General features: G+C 39.2%; 4 protein-coding genes across 5 annotated transcripts; all 4 read left to right on the top strand.

The window, feature by feature from the left end:
- Nucleotides 1-834: 834 nt before the first annotated feature.
- ftr86 (finTRIM family, member 86) lies at nucleotides 835-5,078 on the top strand. Of its 2 annotated transcripts, none has more exons than XM_008426088.3 (11): nucleotides 835-1,525; nucleotides 1,687-1,782; nucleotides 1,859-2,092; nucleotides 2,208-2,370; nucleotides 2,446-2,541; nucleotides 2,664-2,714; nucleotides 2,809-2,850; nucleotides 2,983-3,018; nucleotides 3,105-3,164; nucleotides 3,267-3,469; nucleotides 4,545-5,078. In XM_008426088.3, the coding sequence occupies exons 1-11, from the start codon at nucleotides 1,016-1,018 to the stop codon at nucleotides 4,878-4,880; spliced, it is 1,827 nt and encodes a 608-aa protein (XP_008424310.1). In that variant the 5' UTR covers nucleotides 835-1,015; the 3' UTR covers nucleotides 4,881-5,078. The 2 variants fall into 2 exon arrangements, with proteins under 2 accessions (XP_008424310.1, XP_008424309.1); XM_008426087.3 differs by having other exon boundaries at nucleotides 2,797-2,850.
- Nucleotides 5,079-5,713: 635 nt separating this feature from the next.
- Nucleotides 5,714-7,288, top strand: LOC103474836 (complement C1q-like protein 2). Its single transcript, XM_008426086.2, has 4 exons — nucleotides 5,714-5,787; nucleotides 6,077-6,184; nucleotides 6,270-6,410; nucleotides 6,510-7,288. The coding sequence occupies exons 1-4, from the start codon at nucleotides 5,781-5,783 to the stop codon at nucleotides 6,944-6,946; spliced, it is 693 nt and encodes a 230-aa protein (XP_008424308.1). The 5' UTR covers nucleotides 5,714-5,780; the 3' UTR covers nucleotides 6,947-7,288.
- A 1,301-nt stretch (nucleotides 7,289-8,589) lies between these two features.
- On the top strand, nucleotides 8,590-9,978 carry LOC103474835 (complement C1q-like protein 4). Its single transcript, XM_008426085.2, has 4 exons — nucleotides 8,590-8,699; nucleotides 8,783-8,887; nucleotides 8,972-9,112; nucleotides 9,192-9,978. The coding sequence occupies exons 1-4, from the start codon at nucleotides 8,693-8,695 to the stop codon at nucleotides 9,623-9,625; spliced, it is 687 nt and encodes a 228-aa protein (XP_008424307.2). The 5' UTR covers nucleotides 8,590-8,692; the 3' UTR covers nucleotides 9,626-9,978.
- A 4,386-nt stretch (nucleotides 9,979-14,364) lies between these two features.
- cbln18 (cerebellin 18) lies at nucleotides 14,365-17,227 on the top strand. The gene is made up of 7 exons (XM_008426084.2): nucleotides 14,365-14,476; nucleotides 15,580-15,679; nucleotides 15,914-16,093; nucleotides 16,177-16,335; nucleotides 16,433-16,521; nucleotides 16,617-16,697; nucleotides 16,808-17,227. Exons 2-7 carry the CDS (start codon nucleotides 15,580-15,582, stop codon nucleotides 16,931-16,933), a joined length of 735 nt encoding a protein of 244 aa, XP_008424306.1. The 5' UTR covers nucleotides 14,365-14,476; the 3' UTR covers nucleotides 16,934-17,227.

Genomic DNA, 17,227 nt, shown 5'->3' with positions numbered 1-17,227 from the left:
CCTTGTAATACAACTTATCAAGCACTTTTACTGATTCAATTTATTTATATTTTCATGAATTGTTTCTTGTTTGACATTAAAACAACCCAGCTGTCAATTCCAGCTGTGTAGTCTAAATGAAAACCACTAAATGCTAAAAGAGCTCAGATCTCGTGATATGAACCGCAGAGTGTTCTGCTAACACGAATTGGACACTTATTTTGCAACATAAATAAATAAAACACACACAGAGGTTGTGGAAAGCAGTAGACCAAGTGGGGTTTAAGATCACAGAGCTTACACCTCGTTCCTACATGGGGTGCAAGTAACCCCGCACCTAAAGAGCAGAGACTGGATCAGGCTAAACATTCAAAACTAATAGATATGATTAAAAACAAGACTGTAAAACAAATTCTTAGATAAAAACCTTTAAATGGCTTGCGCCGTTGGAAAAATGAGGCGGATCCAACTGGGACTCTGAGCATCACATGCGTCAGCGTCTCCCTGTGTAAACGTCAGACATACCTCACATAAGACTTGTTTTTCCTCTTTTTTTGGATAAGGGCTGGGTTAGTAGTAGGAAAAGAGTTAATAATTAAGTTCCCTCAAAACCCCATGAATTACGTCATTGCTGTTTAGTGCCAAATAACCAGTTTGTCTTGTTTGTGGGCAAAAAAGTGTTCCTCATGATTTTCATTTCTAAAAAAAAGAGTTAAACCAATTTTTAGTCAAAAAATGTCAAACATTTATCCCAATCGTTTTGTTTTGTGAATTTTAAAACAATGATTTAGATGGTTCAGGTTAGAAGTACTCTTGACAAACACCAGTGACATAATAGGAAGAAACTCCACCACACCTGTTCTGCAAGCCCCACCCCAAGCTAAGGAAGCTTGAGTATTTCAGTGCATGTGACTCAAGTCAACTGTCATTTTACTACTTTGGTCCCTTGCTGTTCTTTCTTTTTAGCTATAAGCATTGATTTTTGTAAACTGTGACATACTTCTTCATTGATACCTTCCAGACCTCAAGCATCATCATGGCCTCAGCTTGGCCTGAAGAGGAGAGCTTTGCTTGCTCTGTATGTCTTGAAACTCTGAAAGAGCCCACCACTCTAACATGTGGACATTCCTACTGCTTGAATTGTATCGAAAACCACTGGGACAAGGAAGACAAGAAAGGTCACTACAGCTGCCCGCAGTGTAGGCAGCTCTTCACTCCTCGGCCTTATGTGGCCAAGAATATGCTGCTTGCACAGGCCATGGAGAAACTAAGAACAAACAGCATAAAGCAAAGCAACATGGTGGGCGTCTACTCAGCTGACCCGGTGATGCCCGTCTACTTGGACGTCATATCGGATATTGGGCCCAGGAAGGGGAGTGTGTACCCTCAGCTGCCTTCGGTGGAACACAGAATCTGCCCTCAACACAAGCAACCACTGGATTTGTTTTGCCATGAAGACAAGGAGTGTGTGTGTGTGATGTGTTGCCAGGATGGACACACGGGACATCGTGTGGTTGGACCACAAGAAGAAAGAAGAGAGAGACAGGTATGTAACTGGCAAATGTCATTTCCACCTTAGTAAAGAGATTAGTGAGCAAAATAAAGATCAGAGAGATCACAAACTATCTTTATTTGCCTCTACTTCTGATTTGACTGCACTGCAATCCATTTATTCACTTTGTCCACCAAACTTTGATGTGTCTCTAGAAAGAGCTTGTCCAGATGCAGGCAGAAGTACAAAGGAGAATCCAGGAGACCGAGAGGAATATCATGGAGATCCCGCATACCGCGCGTCAACAAAAAGTCAGCGAAACTCCTTGTTGATTTTCTTCACGTAGATATTTACAAAGGCATCTCTCATGTCTCGCTCTCTCTCTAGGCCTTGCTGCAGGCCCTTCAAAGGGAGAGCTCTGATTTATTTCCAGAGCTGGTTAAGAGTCTAAATCTGACAGGGACACAAGTTGGTGAGCTCCTTATTGCTCAGGAGAGCGTCTTTGACGGACAAGTCGAAGCACTGGTGAAGTGTTTAGAGCAAGATTTATCACAGCTTCAACAAAAGGGTGAGGAGCTGGGCAGGCTGGCTTACATGCAGGATAATATCTCCTTCTTGAAGGTAAGGAAGGATGGTTCTGGAAAATAGTTTCATTTTCTTTTCACAAAATATTCCAATAAAAAAGAGAGTTGTTATGGTTGTTCTATCTGATTCTTTTCAATGTTTTTCTCTCAAGAACTTCCTCCTCGTGGAGCCGTTGGGGCAGACTGGTGCCACAGGACAGTCTGGGATTATCCAGGAGGAAGGCGTGGTGGCTTCCATACGATCGGTCATTAAAGAGCTGCAAGAGTCCGTACAGAACCTCTGCAAAGAAAGTCTATCCAAGATTGTCAAAATAGGTCAGATTATTTTCCTCATTATTGTTTTCTCTTTTATTTCCTGTTTTGTTGAGGACTAAAAGTTTATCTTTGCAGTGAGTCATGAACCCATGGCTTCAACACCCAACGGTGTGGAAGCAGCAAGCACAGTGTCCGCTGATTATTCTGGTCAGGCTGCTCAACAGGCTTTAGGTTTGGAAACCTCTTTTCCTGTCCAGTGCTACACAGAATATTCTTAAATTTGAAACAAATGTATTTTAAATTATGGAAAAAGGACTTGTTTCTTATAAAGTATTATTTTTTTTAATACATAGTCTATGAAGAAATTGATGTTTCTCCACCACCACAACCTATGCAACATCAGTGTAAGTTTCTTATGGACGCAACATGGATGTTTTTGTCTTTTTTTTTTAACCATGCCAATTCTCAATTTTAAAATTGTCATAGTTTCCTCCACAGTACGTGAGTCTTCAAGATTCAGAGGATCAATGAGTCATCAAGGTAAGATTAGAACAAAGTATAACAGGGATGATGTGGTTGTAATGATGCTTATATAAGTTAAACTTGTGTCAGTGAAATATTTATATAATTTTTTTTTCTCTTCCCCTACCTGTTTTGGATATGACTCTCCAGGAAACCCTCCACCTCTCCCACCTTTTAGGCCTCAAGGTACATCTACTTGCAATGCATCTAATCTAAAGGTCGCACTTCACTTGTATTTTTAATAATGCATCATTATGAATTTGTTGTTGTAGCATCTGGATCAATTAAGCTTGTGAATCCAGAGCCAAAAACAAGAGAGGAAATGTTAAAATGTGAGTCTGTTTTCATCTTCAATATGAAGTACAACACATCAAACTGAAATGAAGCATTCTAGATGCCCTTAGGCTTCATCACAATGTTTTCTGTTTTTCTAGTCCGCTTTGAACCTACCATAGACCCAAACACAGCCTACCGCCACATGAAGCTGTCGGACGATTGTCGTAAGGTCAAAATGCGTTCTGAAAACCTGAATCCACCTGACCACCCTGATCGCTTCTTCTTTTGGAGACAAGTTCTCTGCAAAGAGCCGCTGGCAGGGAGCCCTTACTACTGGGAGGTCGAGTGGACTGGCCAGAAGGCGAGTCCTTACACACATGCTTTAAATTCAACTTTGCCCTTAATTTATGCCTTGCTCATCATAATACTACCAATGAATGTCTCATGGTTGTTTTTAGGAGAGGAACGTTGAGACATCTAGTGGATGAATTGCTTTTAATATCTTCCCTCCGTCTGTGGTCGTGTTCACTTTTAATTGGAAAATTTTAGATACGTAAAGATCCAGTCATGTCCCTATACACCTCTATTTAGTCTTTTTGGCAGATTGCCCATTTCTAATTTGTCCATAATTTCATTTCCTGATGTCTGTAGAAGCTCTTGTGTGAATACTGTCCAGGGCAAATCCAAAATGTTTGTCTGCACCACAGACTTGAGTCAAGTTTGACCAGTTGGACACAGTAGTTTCATACAGTGTTTTTGCATTATGGAACAAAAAAGGCCTTTAAGGCTAGAACTTGAGACCATAATTTTTAGAAGCTACACTTCTAAAAAAGTATAGCTTTTTTAGAAGCTACACTTGACTGTGTAGCTTCTAAAAAAAAATCCTTCTTCTGTTGTGGATTTCCTCGCAGCTGTGTCCAGCTGTAATTGACCTTTCCCATTTTCTTAAAGCAACACTTATTGGTCTGTGCTGTCTTCATGATTTTGTCCATGAAGCATGTTCACAGCAGCATCACTCGTTTGTGAATTTCTACAAATTTTGTGATAGACTGGAACTAAAATATGGAAAACAATTACTTGTTTACAGATATAGGTCCAGTTTTATTGAAGAGCAAAGAGAGACAAAAAGTCTCATTTCATGCACAGAAAATATTATTGCATGGATATCATTCAACTGTGCCTTTTTAAAACTTATAAAAATGCAGAAAAAAGATCTATTCTCTGTTTCAAGTGTGGGTGCCAATTTAGAATTGACAAATAAGCAATAACATGCTAATCTGGGCACAACTGGCAGATTATTTTTGTTGCCGTTTTGATTTTTTTCCATCCTCCAGATGCTTCTACCGCCCTGTGTCACACATGAAAACCTGCTACCTACTCCTGTGATCGCTTGGTTTTCTGTTCTCTGATTTGTTTCTGTCTGTGCCACCACGCAGATCACCATTGGTGTTGCTTTCAAGGACATGGAGCGCAAAAGCAGTGACAACAAAAGCCGTTTAGGTCACAACGCTCAGTCCTGGAGCCTTTACTGGTCGGGCACCGGCTACTCCTTCTGTCACAACAACCAGGAGAAACTTCTGGGCTCGCCCAAGGCTGCGCGGATCGGCGTCTATCTGGACCAGCATGCAGGGATTCTAAATTTTTACAACATCTCCCACAGCCAGGCTCATCTCATCCATCATTACGAGACACAGTTCACCGAGCCACTGCACGCAGGGTTCAGGCTGGGGGCTGGAATAGGGGACTCTCTCACCATTTGTAAACTGGATTGAGTTTTTGATTCTCGTTGATTGGTTGCTGTGTTTTTGATTATTCCAAGTTTAAGCTCTCAAAATGTCTTGTGACCGTGACATGCATGGAAATACTTAACTGAGCAATTTCTAGAATATTTTGTGTCCCAATCTCATTGTGATTTGAAGTGTTGCTAAATTGTTGAAAGGCAATGAAATAAAAAAGCATCTTATTTGAAACTTTTTTTGTTGGTGTGGTTCTTAATTGAAAAGCTTCACTAGGAGAGAAACAGACCCTCAGCATGATGCTACTTCCACCATGCTTGACTATTGTTACTTTTTTGTTGATTGAAAAAGTTCATCTGGACTCCTTCAAACATATTGCACTGTTATTGTTGCCAATAACCGTCTGTGTCCTTAACGTTTCGCTTTCTCTTGAAAACATCTGGCTTATGTGAGCGGCTGAGTATCTTTCGGTCATTCATCCTTGAAGGAGTTGATTTTTGAATGGTGCTTATTTTTCTGCTACTGCTATAATTTTCAACATGATTTTTTTGTACACTTTTGACCCAGCACAGTAATTGTCAAATATATAATATATATATAAAAACGGAAGTTTCCTGGCCAGGAGGTTGGACACAACGCAGCTTTGTGAGCGATCCAAGAGATTTGTGTGTCTCTTACAAGTGACAGATAATACCTGAGCAGCATGAGGATCAAAGCCCCAAACTATGAGGAAATGTCGGGCACAGAGGCCACAGGGATGAAGAAATCTATACTCACACTTCAGGTTTTAAAGGCAAATGGGAGGGACAGAATGAGGAGGAGCAACATTGGGAGGTTACCAAGGGAGGAGCTACATAAAAATATATATATTCTCTGTTCCTGTGGATTGGTGAATACCTTTCTCCTCCTGCAGAAGGATCAGTGTCATTTGCCATCATGAGAGGTGAGACTTCAATAGTTCGAGCTTGACGGACATTATTATTGGAGTGTAATGTTTTAGAGATGTAAATTACAAATGTTAGTATTGAAGATAAGTAAGAAAATTAGATTTGATTAAAAGTATAAAACAACACACAAATTTAATAGAAAAATGTGAAAATGAATGCTTTTTATAGAAAGAGGAAAAATCTGTCAATTTGATGATCATTTTGAAAGATGGTTCAAACTTTGGAAAGCATTTCTGCAAAAGTTTCCTGATTAATACATTGTTTTTTTTGTTGTTGTTGTTTCAGCTATTTTTCTGTTGTGTCTGCTGAAAGCAGTTTTTGGTCAGGGTCAAAATTTCGGCTGGAATGGACCTGCCGCCACACAACCCACTGCAGATCCTAATCTAAACAAAAGTGGGTTAAATGTCTCTTTAGACTGAGTTCCTACCAAGTTTCGCCTCCAAAGCTATCGTTTGTATGTTTTCTTGTATGTGTACAGTCTGCAGTAACGACCAAGCGGCGTGTGGCTGCTGTCTGATGCAGAAGCAGATGGCGAGGATGGAGCAGTTCTTTAACATGACAACCACAGAAATGAGCCAGCAGCTCATGAACTCTAAGATGACCCTCAACAACATCAAAAGTGAGTGTTCACGCCAAGCAGAGTGCATCACAGAACATCATGGCCTTCTGATCCCATTAAGCAGATCTTTTTTGTTCTTTCTATCTATCTTTATTTTAGACAACCGCAGCGCCTTCTCCGTCGCCCTGAACAACGAGAAAACTTTGACCTGCTTCGGCCCCACAGCCGATGACAAACGGGTCCCCTACAAGCACATCTTCCTCAACCTGGGAGACAGCTACAACGCTCTGACCGGCATCTTCACCGCTCCCAGCTCGGGTGTCTACAGCCTGGCGGCCACCGTCTACAGCCTGTCTCCTGTTGACCTGCCCCAGGCCACCTGCGCCCAGCTGCAGGTGAACGGCGTGGCCGTGGCTACCCTCGTTGAGAAGAACGGACTGGACAGCGAGGACAGCAGCACCGTCGTGATCGCCAGGCACCTGAAGGCCGGCGACCAGGTGTCTGTCCTCCTGCTGAAAGGATGCAACATCTGCGACGACGCCACCCACTATAACACGTTCACCGGTTTCCTGCTGTATGCTGCTGAGACGGCGTAGCTGCCTCTGGCGTAAACTCGGCTAGATGACGTCTGTTCGGTTTAACAGTCATGAGTTCAATGCCTTGATCCGTTGTGCTCAGTCTGTATGCCGTGCACATAAATTGTTAGCATCGTGTCGACTGAAGAGTAAATATGAACAAATAACGTAGCTGTTGTTTCTTTTTTTGTTAAATTGAGGTATCCTGGATGTAACTTTTGACCCTGTTCCAATGAAATGATCTGATCTGAGTTGCTTTCATTGTTCAGATAAAACAAATAAACTGGACTTAAAAATACAGCTGTCATTCTGAGCATAAATTTGTGAGCAAATAAAACAATAAAAAATGAAAGTTCACACTAATTCTGATGTTGCTGATGATTTTTTTTTCTATTTCTACATTTTGTCACATCACAACCATGAAGCAGAACCTATTTTGTTGTGATTTTATACAACAAATCAATTGTATTACACATAATTGTGGAGTGAAATCAAAAAGAGATGTTGCTATTTTACATTTCTTACAAATTAAAACTTGAATGGTATGGCTTGCATTTGTTGTGTTCAGCCACCTTCTAGTCTCATACCCCTAATTTAAATCCAGGATAGCTTCAAAAGTCATCTAATTGAGAATTAGGATTGACCTAAATCCAGCTGTTCTATGAAGAGTTTCCAAGATTTCCCAGAGAACATTAAGGAACAAATATAACAGAGACTAAGACATACTTTAAATATTGCTGAAACAATATTCAAAGCGTCTCACAGAGCACTGTTGAATCCACTGAACCTTATAGCCTACATGCACTGTAAATGTGGTGGTGGCAGCATTATGCTGTGGGCGTGCTTTTGTTTAGCAGAGACCATGAAACTGGTCCATATTGAAGGTAAAGTGGATGAAGTTAAATGTAGCGAAATCCTGCGAGAAAATCTGTGCATGGCTGCAAAAGATTTGATGACAGCAGGACTCTGAGATGCAATCACAACCACACAACCACATTTCATTACAGCCAGATTTACCGTTTTTGGTTTCTTCTGGTGTAGAATTATGAGGTATGCATCACATCGATGATGTAAAAGTGGGATGAGACGCAACATGAACATTCAGACTGCAGTCGCTTAGAAAACTATCAGATTCATGTCCAATTTAGTTTTACTGGAAGAGGCACAAATCAGATTTTTTTGGGGGGGGTGAAAAACTGGAATTAGGCTGTTCAAGCTGCTGTGAAAACGTCAAACATATGGTCAAAAGAATTACATTTGGGTTAAATTTTCCTGCTGTGTGAACGTGTCCTGGAGCTGGTGGAGACTTGGACCAAAAGTCAAGATGCCATAACTGGAGTGAAGATTAATCTGTTCTGGTTTTTATTTTTTTTTAAAAATCAACATATTGAAACATAACAAAATGTGGAAACAAGTCCAGAACTTTTCAAGGTGTCTCTTGTTATCTCCTGGTGTGACAGAAGCGACACCTCCCTGCAGACGATATGTGATATGTGCCCTGCATCAACAACAAAGAACTGGAGGGTGTTGCTGCTTCTGTGAGCACCCAGTGATGAAAATACCCAAAGTTATACTATTACAGAGGCAAGCAGGGGGCCTGATTAAAGAAGAACAAAACAAGGTGGAGCGATCTTAAAGGAGGAGAACCGTAAATGTGAGGTAGTAAGGGAGGAGCCCCAGGAGAACTATATATGCACGATTCTTTTCCCCAAACATTCACTTCTTTCACCTAGTCCTTCCTCTTGAAGCTGTCTGTATATCACCAACATGATAGGTGAGATTAACACACAACAAAAGAACATTTTATTACAAAGCTCGACAAATGTTCGTCTATCTTTTACTTGTTCTTCCCTCCAGCTGTCTTGTTGTTGTGCTTGCTGCATGTGGACCCTGGTAGGAGTCAGTTCGAATGGGATGGACCTGAGCGAGCCGCTCCGGCCGCCGTCACCAGCTCAGCCAGCGGTGAGGACTTGAGATTGTGTTTTTAAGAGTGGATGAATGTGTGCATTTTCACTTGAATGAACGCTAAATTGTCTATGTGTTCAGCCTGCAACGTGGACACGCTTTCATGTGAATGCTGCAAGATGGTGCGTGAGACGAACCGACTGCAGACGTACTTCAATACAACTCTAACTAATCTGGAGAGGGAGTTGGATAAAGCAAACCAAACTTTGGTCACCCTTCAAGGTGAGAATCACATTCTGAAGATATTTAGATAAGAAATCACTGTTCTACTTTTTAACTTCTCTAATCTTTTCTTCCTCAGGCAGCCGTGTTGCCTTCTCCGTCTCTCTGTACACTGCAGACAACTTCAAGTGTCTCGGACCGTTTGGGATTGACACCATCATCCCTTACCAGCACATCTTCATCAACCTGGGAATGGCCTACAACATGGCCACTGGCGTCTTCACTGTCACCTACCCCGGGGTGTACAGCCTGGCCGTGACCTCCTTTAGTGACGCCGGTTCTCCTGGCAACACGCTGGCTGTCTGCACCAGCCTGCAGGTCAACGGCCAGATAGTGGCTGGATCCAGAGAACTCAACACGAAAGACCAGGAGGACAGCACCACCATAGCTGTTGCCCTCAAACTGAAAGCTGGAGACAAAGTGTCAGTCAAGTTGGTCAAGGGATGCTACCTCTGTGACGACTCAAGCCACTACAACACTTTCAGCGCCTTTCTGCTTTATGCTGACGCATAAGTTAGGGAGTTTAGTTTCCTCCTCTGTAATGACATGTAGGCGCTTACATTATCATGTTCTAAGCTCTTTGAGGGAAATCATATTTTAAATGTCATCCTTTAAGATTTCAGTCTGGGCGATCTGAAATCTTCCCGACATTAAGCACGACTAGCTTAGATGTGTAACATCTTATGATTTTCCTCATCAGATTATGACATTTCTTGTTTGAGTTGAGGCTCGAACCCCTAAATCCTTCAATGACTTTAAGAGAAAGAACTTTCCTATATTTGTGATTTTCTTTTAATCTGAGTTCTTGTGTATTCTCAACAAACAAAGAAGTGTAAAAACAATAAAATACTGAAATGTGAACATTGGTTTGCTGTCAATTGATGTTTTCTTTGCATATAATCAGGGGTGAAAGTAAGGGGGTACGGCAGGGTACTGCGTACCCCTAAAAGATTTAGCTGGGGTACGCAGTACCTGCAAGAGAGTGAAGCGGCTGTCTGCTGTAAAAAATCAGTGGGTTCGCTGTGCAGCCGTGAGTTCACTCACTAATTAGCCGTGACAGATTTGCTTTTCAAGAACAATCTAAAACACTACTTAATCAGTTATTAAATAACTTATTTCCAATTTCATATTGTTTCTGAACTGTTCATGCTATAGAGCAGGGCTCCAACACGTCAATCGCTGAGGGTTTTGAGTCGATCTCAGCATGAGGTGACAAACTGAACGGCGCCAGGGCGTTGAGACCAGAACGTTCTCCTCTGGGTCCTTATCAAAACATTCGTAACTTTATTAAAGAACAACAACAACAAAAATCAACAAAACATGTTCATATTAATGATCCATCAACAATAATCTCAGTGATTATTGTTGCAACAAGGTGTTGCGCAATTCTGTGCGTTTCGGTTCCATTACCAAAATAACCAGCAGAGCAGGAGTTTAAAATTAACTAATCAACCAGGGGAGGTTTATTAATGATCGCAAAATAAATATCAAGCCTGACAACCTCTGTGGTTCTTCCTATCAGTATGAGAGTCAGGGTGAGGAGGCGCCATGATGAAAATTAAATTAAATTAAAATAAAATTTTAAAAAAAATAAATAAATATATATATATATATATATATATATATATATATATATATATATATATATATATATATATATATATATATATACACATAATGTAGGTTTGGTGGTGATGAGACAGCACACAAGGACTTCAAGGTCTATATCTGAACTTTTTTGTTACGAAGAGATAATGTCTCCAAGTCGCCATTCTGAAAGACTGAAGATTGAAGTATAAGATGTGTTAACATGTAGTAAAACATGTTTAGGATATCTAAAATCATGATCTCTGGGGTGAATGTTTGGTAATGTGTTAAACATTATTAATAAATCACTAAAAAAAACATCATTGAAAGTTAAAGTACAGCGTATTTTCATGGTTCAATTTGCACTGTGAAGATTATATACAGTTCTGGAAAAAATGAAGAGAGACCACTTAAAATGATTTGTTTCTCTATTTTTTCTTTCTATAGGTTTATGTTTGAGTAAAATCAACATTGTTCTTTTATTCTATGAACTACTGACAACATGTCTCCAATTTCCAAGCAAAAATTTAGTATTAGTTTGCAGAAATAAGGAAAAAGATGCATTGTTTTCAGACCTCAAATAATGCAAAGAAAACAGGTTCATAATCATTTAGAAACAACAATAATAACGTTTTAACTCAGGAAGAGTTCATAAATCAATATTTGCTGGAATACCCAGGAGGCTTTCGATGAGGTTCACTGTAGTGGGCTCTTCATTTTTTTCCAGAGCTGTAGTAGTTGATCATACATATATGAACATTAAATACACCCTTAAAACAATCAACTTTTAACATATATAATACCATTTTTATAGATGATTGCAGTGTTTATCTTTGTTTAATTAAAATACATCCCATCTTTATTTTCTTTAAGTATATAGTATAAATACTCTTCAAATTCGGGAAAGATAGACAGATCATGTAAGTAAAGCTGTTCCTGGTTACGCACATGGATGCAGATCTGAAATGGAGATCTAACGCCACAGCAGTAGTGAAGGCAGCTTTTACAACAATGCTGTAACTCTAATTTATGATTCGCCTCTTTGAAGAGGGTCATGTGCAATACAAAAATATCATTCTTATCAATTAGTTTTTCCTTTTTCTTATTTATGGCCGGACTATATGCTTATTTTATGCTCTGTGTAGTTTTGAGTGGTTCGTTGTGACAGTATTTCTCTGCGGGTCAGCACATTAATTTCATTGTACTACTAAACTTTATATGTTGGTACAATGACAATAAAGATTTATCTGTATTGTCTCTAAATCTAAGTCTTGACCACTATCTCTACTGACAAGCATTTAAATTTCCAGTGTGTCCACTGATATCATGATGATTTATTCTTACTTAACTTCAAGTGTTTGAGATTGAATGGCCATCCACATTTTTAAATCGATGGTATTTAAAGAGGGGCCTAGACTTTGACAGTCCTCTTGTCAATGGATTCTCATAAATGTATATTTAATGTGCAGAATCAGCGTTGTCATGTTCTAATGCTATATTTTTTATAACAACTTAAGGTAACGTAGTTACCTTATTGTGCAATAAAAAGACCTGAAAAATACATAATACCACCTCTTTACATTGATATCTGGTCGCGTCACTCTTAAAATATAAAACAATTCTTCCAGTCAGATTGAAAAAAACATGTTAATTTATATAAAAATTAAAAGATCACTTTACATTTAAATCTTCCCTGGTTACAAATTATTTTAATCTCAAATGTAGGATTGTAGTTGTGCCATTTCTTTTCAGAAGATGTTGTTAAATATAATAGCAGAAAATACTTGCAGTTCAGTTCATGATCCCTGATTTTAATCTCTTTAAACTCTTTCTTCTACCTCTTCACATCAAAAACATCTGGAAATATCCAATATCCTAGGTCTGCGAAAAGAACATGCTCATTTGTTGGACGAATTCTTAAACTGAAATTGATCAAAACTCGTGGCTTCTCCTGCATGAAAAGTTGCAAAGCTTCAGTTCTGACACTATTGTTGTTTTTTATAATAGAACTTGATTATTCTTGTGTGATTGATGAAGAATAAAAAATGGCAAATGTTTGTACTTAATATTCTGTCTGTTACTTGACAAATTGTTAAGCCATCTCAGAGGGACCAAAAACGTCATAATTCAACTCTGGGGTTTCAAATCTCATCCGAGGTTAGAAAACAATCGCTTGTTTTGTGAAGAGGTGTGCAAAGCCAACAAAGAGCACCTAATACATCCTGGCCTCCATCTAGACGATAAGAGCAGAGGAACACAGGAAAAAGCAATAAGAAACAGGTCAGCTGATGTGGGAATGAAGCAGCGGACAAACAGAATAGGCAGGCCGCTGTCCCAAGAGGAAAGAGAAGCTGCTGAAAGGAAACTCCCTGCCGTTAAAAGGAGCTACTGGAACAACGATTTTGACCTTCGATATCGACTGTATAATAATTTAGATGCTTGCTTTTGTTCATGCAACCGTTCTCAAATAAATTCACAATCACAGTCTAATTTCCCATTATAAATATTTGAATTGTACTCAAACCTGACAAAGCTCACAAGTCAACAAGTAAATGATGATGATCAGGATTTTGACTGAAACGAAACATCAGCTCTCTTTTCTATCCAGAGTGAAATAAAAGTTCTTCTTCTTTCCATTATTAAATTCTTATTTCAGAGCTATTCTTTGACTAACACTTACCCTCATCTAAAAGAAACACAGAATAGCTCTAATTTGGTGCAAGTCAAATATACCCAACCACATAGGCTTGTAAATTTAAAAAAAAAAAAAAAAATCCTAACAGCAGTGACCAAGACACACAGTGACAAAAGCGTCCTAATGATATAATCTGTGAAATTTCATCCACTGTCTCAGTCCATTTCTTTCTTCCCATGGGTTATGCTCTCAAAGTTACCTGGACACAATTTGTTTTCCTGTAATGGACTAGAAGGGCCATTTAAAGGTCTGGCAGCCTGTTCAGGGTGTATGCTGCCACCCACTCTGTGAAATAAGAGTCTTGAGCAACCAGAACTTGTCAGGGCTATTATCTGATGGGCTTCCGGTGTCTCACTGCTTGATTGTGTTTTCCTTGTACATTTTGGACATCTATCATATTTTGGCTTTCCTCGAATTTTTTTCTTATGACAGTGAAAACCTATGGTAACACCTTGTGAACGGTTTGTGTTTTCACTGAATTTTGATCATTGTATTCACATGAATAGGGAGTGTGCCTTGTACATATCACATGTCCCGACCAACAACAAGAGATTAATCGGTGTCTGGTTCTACTACAATAGCTGAGAAGAAAGCGATTATGGAAATAACAGTACCTGCCAAACCTCATCATGAGAATCAGGTGAAAGCGTATTGTTGTCTAATTCAGGCCATTATTGATCGACAGATAATCTATTTTGCTTTCTTAACAATGGCCTTCAGCGTCTTATGAAAGGACGGCAACCAGAGACCGATGTCCTAATAAAGGTTATTATGGTCCAAACACAGGTGATTGTTGCTCTTTTACACCTAAGAAAAAATGAAATCCATCTTGGCTATCATAGACAGACATGCCTTTCATTGTCAGGAGAAAACAAACATACAGTACTTAATTTACAGTGTATGTCTTAATTTACGTGTGAGGAGGTGGAGCTTCTCCCAGTCGCCACCTTTTGGGGTGGATCTCTTTTAGTCAATCAATAAGAGGCAACAGAGTTCCCCTGCTTTAAACCCTTAGTTTCACAAAGTCACCTGAAATAGACTCAGCATTTCTGAACAAGAAGAGGGAGAAACTTAACAAAACAGTAAGTTTTACATTTCTGTCTCTGCTTAACTCACTATTATATCAGTTACAACAAGTTAACAAATGCTTGATAGAAACTAATAACAATAACCACTGCGGATCCATTTTGAGACCAAACATAACTTGAGTGAAATGCGTATTATTGTGACTTGGTTTATAGAAGAGCTGTACCATCCTTACTTCCCAGCATGAGTTTAACATTAACTTTTTCATGTAAAATGTTTAGCACCCTAAAAAATGGAATAAAGTAATTAAACAAGGCTATGAAAAAGTGGGTTGAAAGGACTGATCCATAACTTTGATAATTAAGGAGAAAACATCTGAGTTATAAACATAATTTAATCAATTTTGTATATTCTGCTGAAATACAAACCAATTTGTTGGTTTGGTTTGTGGTAAAACTTTTACTAGCAAAAGATTCATAGTGTTTGCCACTGTACATTTTCACAATTATATCGTATGTAGCTACTATTTATGTTGTACAGTATGATAATATAGTACTATAATATTGCATTGTAATATTACCTGTTTATATGACTATATGACAAATTCTTTAGTCAAATGTTGAACCTGAACATAACTAGTATTAGCTTACGTTAGATACTTAGCATGTTAGATACTTAGCATGTAAAAGACTAATTATCCAATCTAAGTAGAAAGTATTTTGACACAACCCAGTGATATTAATCTTATTATAAAGCATAATAATTTCATGCTATTGAATACATCTAGTTCAGGGGTATCAAAGTCCAGTCCTTTGAGAGCTTCTATCCTGCAACTTGTAGATGCCTCCCTTCTCCAACACCCCTGAATTAAATAACTGGCTTATTACCAGGTCTCTGTAAAGCTGAATGACGACTGATAAGCAAACTGAGCAATTTTATTTAGGTGTGATGAAGAATATGTGCATAAAAATTACAGGATTGCTCTTGAGGACTCCACTTTGTTGTTTGGTGTGAATTTGCCCCAGTGGACAAAAAGCTAAAACTTTAACTTTAGACTTACGTGGAAAAGTCTGTTTTATTACTGTTATCATTTGTTTGCTTGTTTGTTTGGTAAAATATGTAAATTTTTACATGCGTCTTTTCCCCCACTTTGTTCCAGATGGATGTATTACCACTAATGCTCCTGTTGGGGTCGCTGTTTCTCTGTGGACGCGTTGAGGCCCTCTCCTCCGCTATGGACGTTCTCAAACAGGATGCACGTAAGCCACAAACTCTGATCTGGATTAATTATATTTTAACTTCTTGGTGTAATTGTTGATTGTATGACTGCTTCTTGTCTTAGTTTTGACTAGATGACACATTTTAATGCACTAAAAGTGCTCTATAAAGAAGATCTGATCAAATCTGACGCATCAATAATGAAAACATGATGATAAACGTGATGATAAATGTGAAAATCACAGATACTGATTGTAATTTTCCTGTTTTTGCAGTTAAGTCGGACGTGTCTCTTACCTGCAGCAAGTGGGACTGCGATTGTCCTTTCAACCGTCAACGTGGTTGCTGTTGTGCCGCCAACGAGATGTACCAAGTAGAAGAAGAGAGCCTCAAGAGGATAAAATACCTGGGGGAGAAAATCATGTCCCTGAATACCAGAGTAAATGCACTTTCAGGTACACCAGTGCTGAAAAGAATCAAATATTGTATGAGGGCATGAAAGTGTAGTTGCCGACTAGTGTTTAATTTTTCTTCTCAGGTGGTTTCAAGGTTTCCTTCAAGGCCACCATGAATCAGAATATAGCCATTGAAATTCCCGGATCTACTGAGCGCTGCTTTGGTCCTTTCAATACCAACGTGCCGATCCCTTACTCCAACGTAGCGCTCAACAGCGGCAATGGATACAACCCCTCACTGGGTAATAAGCACATGAGGAAGAAATAATCTGAGCAACAATGGAATATTTTCTCATGCGGAATTTAAAAAATAAATAAATACTTCCCTTCTTTCTGCAGGTATCTTCACTGCCCCTTCTCCAGGTGTTTATATGTTTTCTTTCACTGCCTTCTCTTCCGTTGGAGTGGACGGACGCCTGTACCACAAGGTATCCCTAAATTTCAAAGGGAACTTTTCTCTTCCGAGCATCTTGGTTGAGCCGTTTGTGTTTCCCTTTGTCTGTGATGTTTATTGCATGTGTAGGTCCAGCTCATGAAGAATGGCAAGATGGGGGTCAGCGTGTGGGAGAACAATCGAGAAGATATCGAGGACAGTGCCACTCAGGTTAGACGGGAAGAGTACTGCAAAGACAATGCATACAAATTTTTGCTTTATTTTATTTTTCACCTTTTTTGCTGAATTTTGGTCAACGTGTTGCACATCTCTGTTTTCAGGTTGTGGTAATGGAGATGCAGCGAGGCGATCAGGTCTATGTGGAGCTGGTGTCTGGAAGGAAGCTCTGCACATTTATGGAATACAATATATTCACCGGCCACATTGTGTACCCGTACACTGAGTGACCAACCAGCAGGACATCAAGGGATCACTGAAACCCACTTGTCTTCATACAACAAAGAGAATAAATTCTTGATAAAAAATTTTTGTTACTGCACCAGGTCTGTGATCCTGTAGCTTCAGAACCTGTGCTGTAGTTATACATGTGATTACAGACAGTGAATTTGCATTGCATGAATACTTTCAATAGGATATGAAAAAAAATATTTTTGTGAATAAAGGACCAGAACAGGCTGCATAAAAACAAAACATGACATTTTTGTTGATTTGGATGTAATAAAAACTTGTCAGAGCGATAA

The sequence above is a fragment of the Poecilia reticulata genome, chromosome 13, assembly GCF_904066995.2.
Source record: "Poecilia reticulata chromosome 13, P_reticulata-male-v2, whole genome shotgun sequence".
Taxonomy (NCBI): domain Eukaryota; kingdom Metazoa; phylum Chordata; class Actinopteri; order Cyprinodontiformes; family Poeciliidae; genus Poecilia; species Poecilia reticulata.
This window is presented reverse-complemented; position numbering and strand designations above follow the sequence as displayed.

Bases quoted from the DNA above. Each gene is read 5' to 3' on its own strand.
- ftr86 (XM_008426087.3), top strand. From the start codon at position 1,016: ATGGCCTCAGCTTGGCCTGAAGAGGAGAGCTTTGCTTGCTCTGTATGT. The intron at 1,783-1,858 runs GTCAGCGAAACT...CTCTCTCTCTAG, and splicing joins ATACCGCGCGTCAACAAAAA to GCCTTGCTGCAGGCCCTTCA. The intron at 2,851-2,982 runs GTAAGATTAGAA...ATGACTCTCCAG, and splicing joins AGGATCAATGAGTCATCAAG to GAAACCCTCCACCTCTCCCA.
- LOC103474836 (XM_008426086.2), top strand. The intron at 6,185-6,269 runs GTGGGTTAAATG...GTATGTGTACAG, and splicing joins AGATCCTAATCTAAACAAAA to TCTGCAGTAACGACCAAGCG. The intron at 6,411-6,509 runs GTGAGTGTTCAC...TCTTTATTTTAG, and splicing joins GACCCTCAACAACATCAAAA to ACAACCGCAGCGCCTTCTCC.
- LOC103474835 (XM_008426085.2), top strand. The intron at 8,888-8,971 runs GTGAGGACTTGA...CTATGTGTTCAG, and splicing joins CGTCACCAGCTCAGCCAGCG to CCTGCAACGTGGACACGCTT. The intron at 9,113-9,191 runs GTGAGAATCACA...TTTCTTCCTCAG, and splicing joins AACTTTGGTCACCCTTCAAG to GCAGCCGTGTTGCCTTCTCC.
- cbln18 (XM_008426084.2), top strand. From the start codon at position 15,580: ATGGATGTATTACCACTAATGCTCCTGTTGGGGTCGCTGTTTCTCTGT. The intron at 16,336-16,432 runs GTAATAAGCACA...TTCTTTCTGCAG, and splicing joins TGGATACAACCCCTCACTGG to GTATCTTCACTGCCCCTTCT. The intron at 16,698-16,807 runs GTTAGACGGGAA...CTCTGTTTTCAG, and splicing joins TCGAGGACAGTGCCACTCAG to GTTGTGGTAATGGAGATGCA.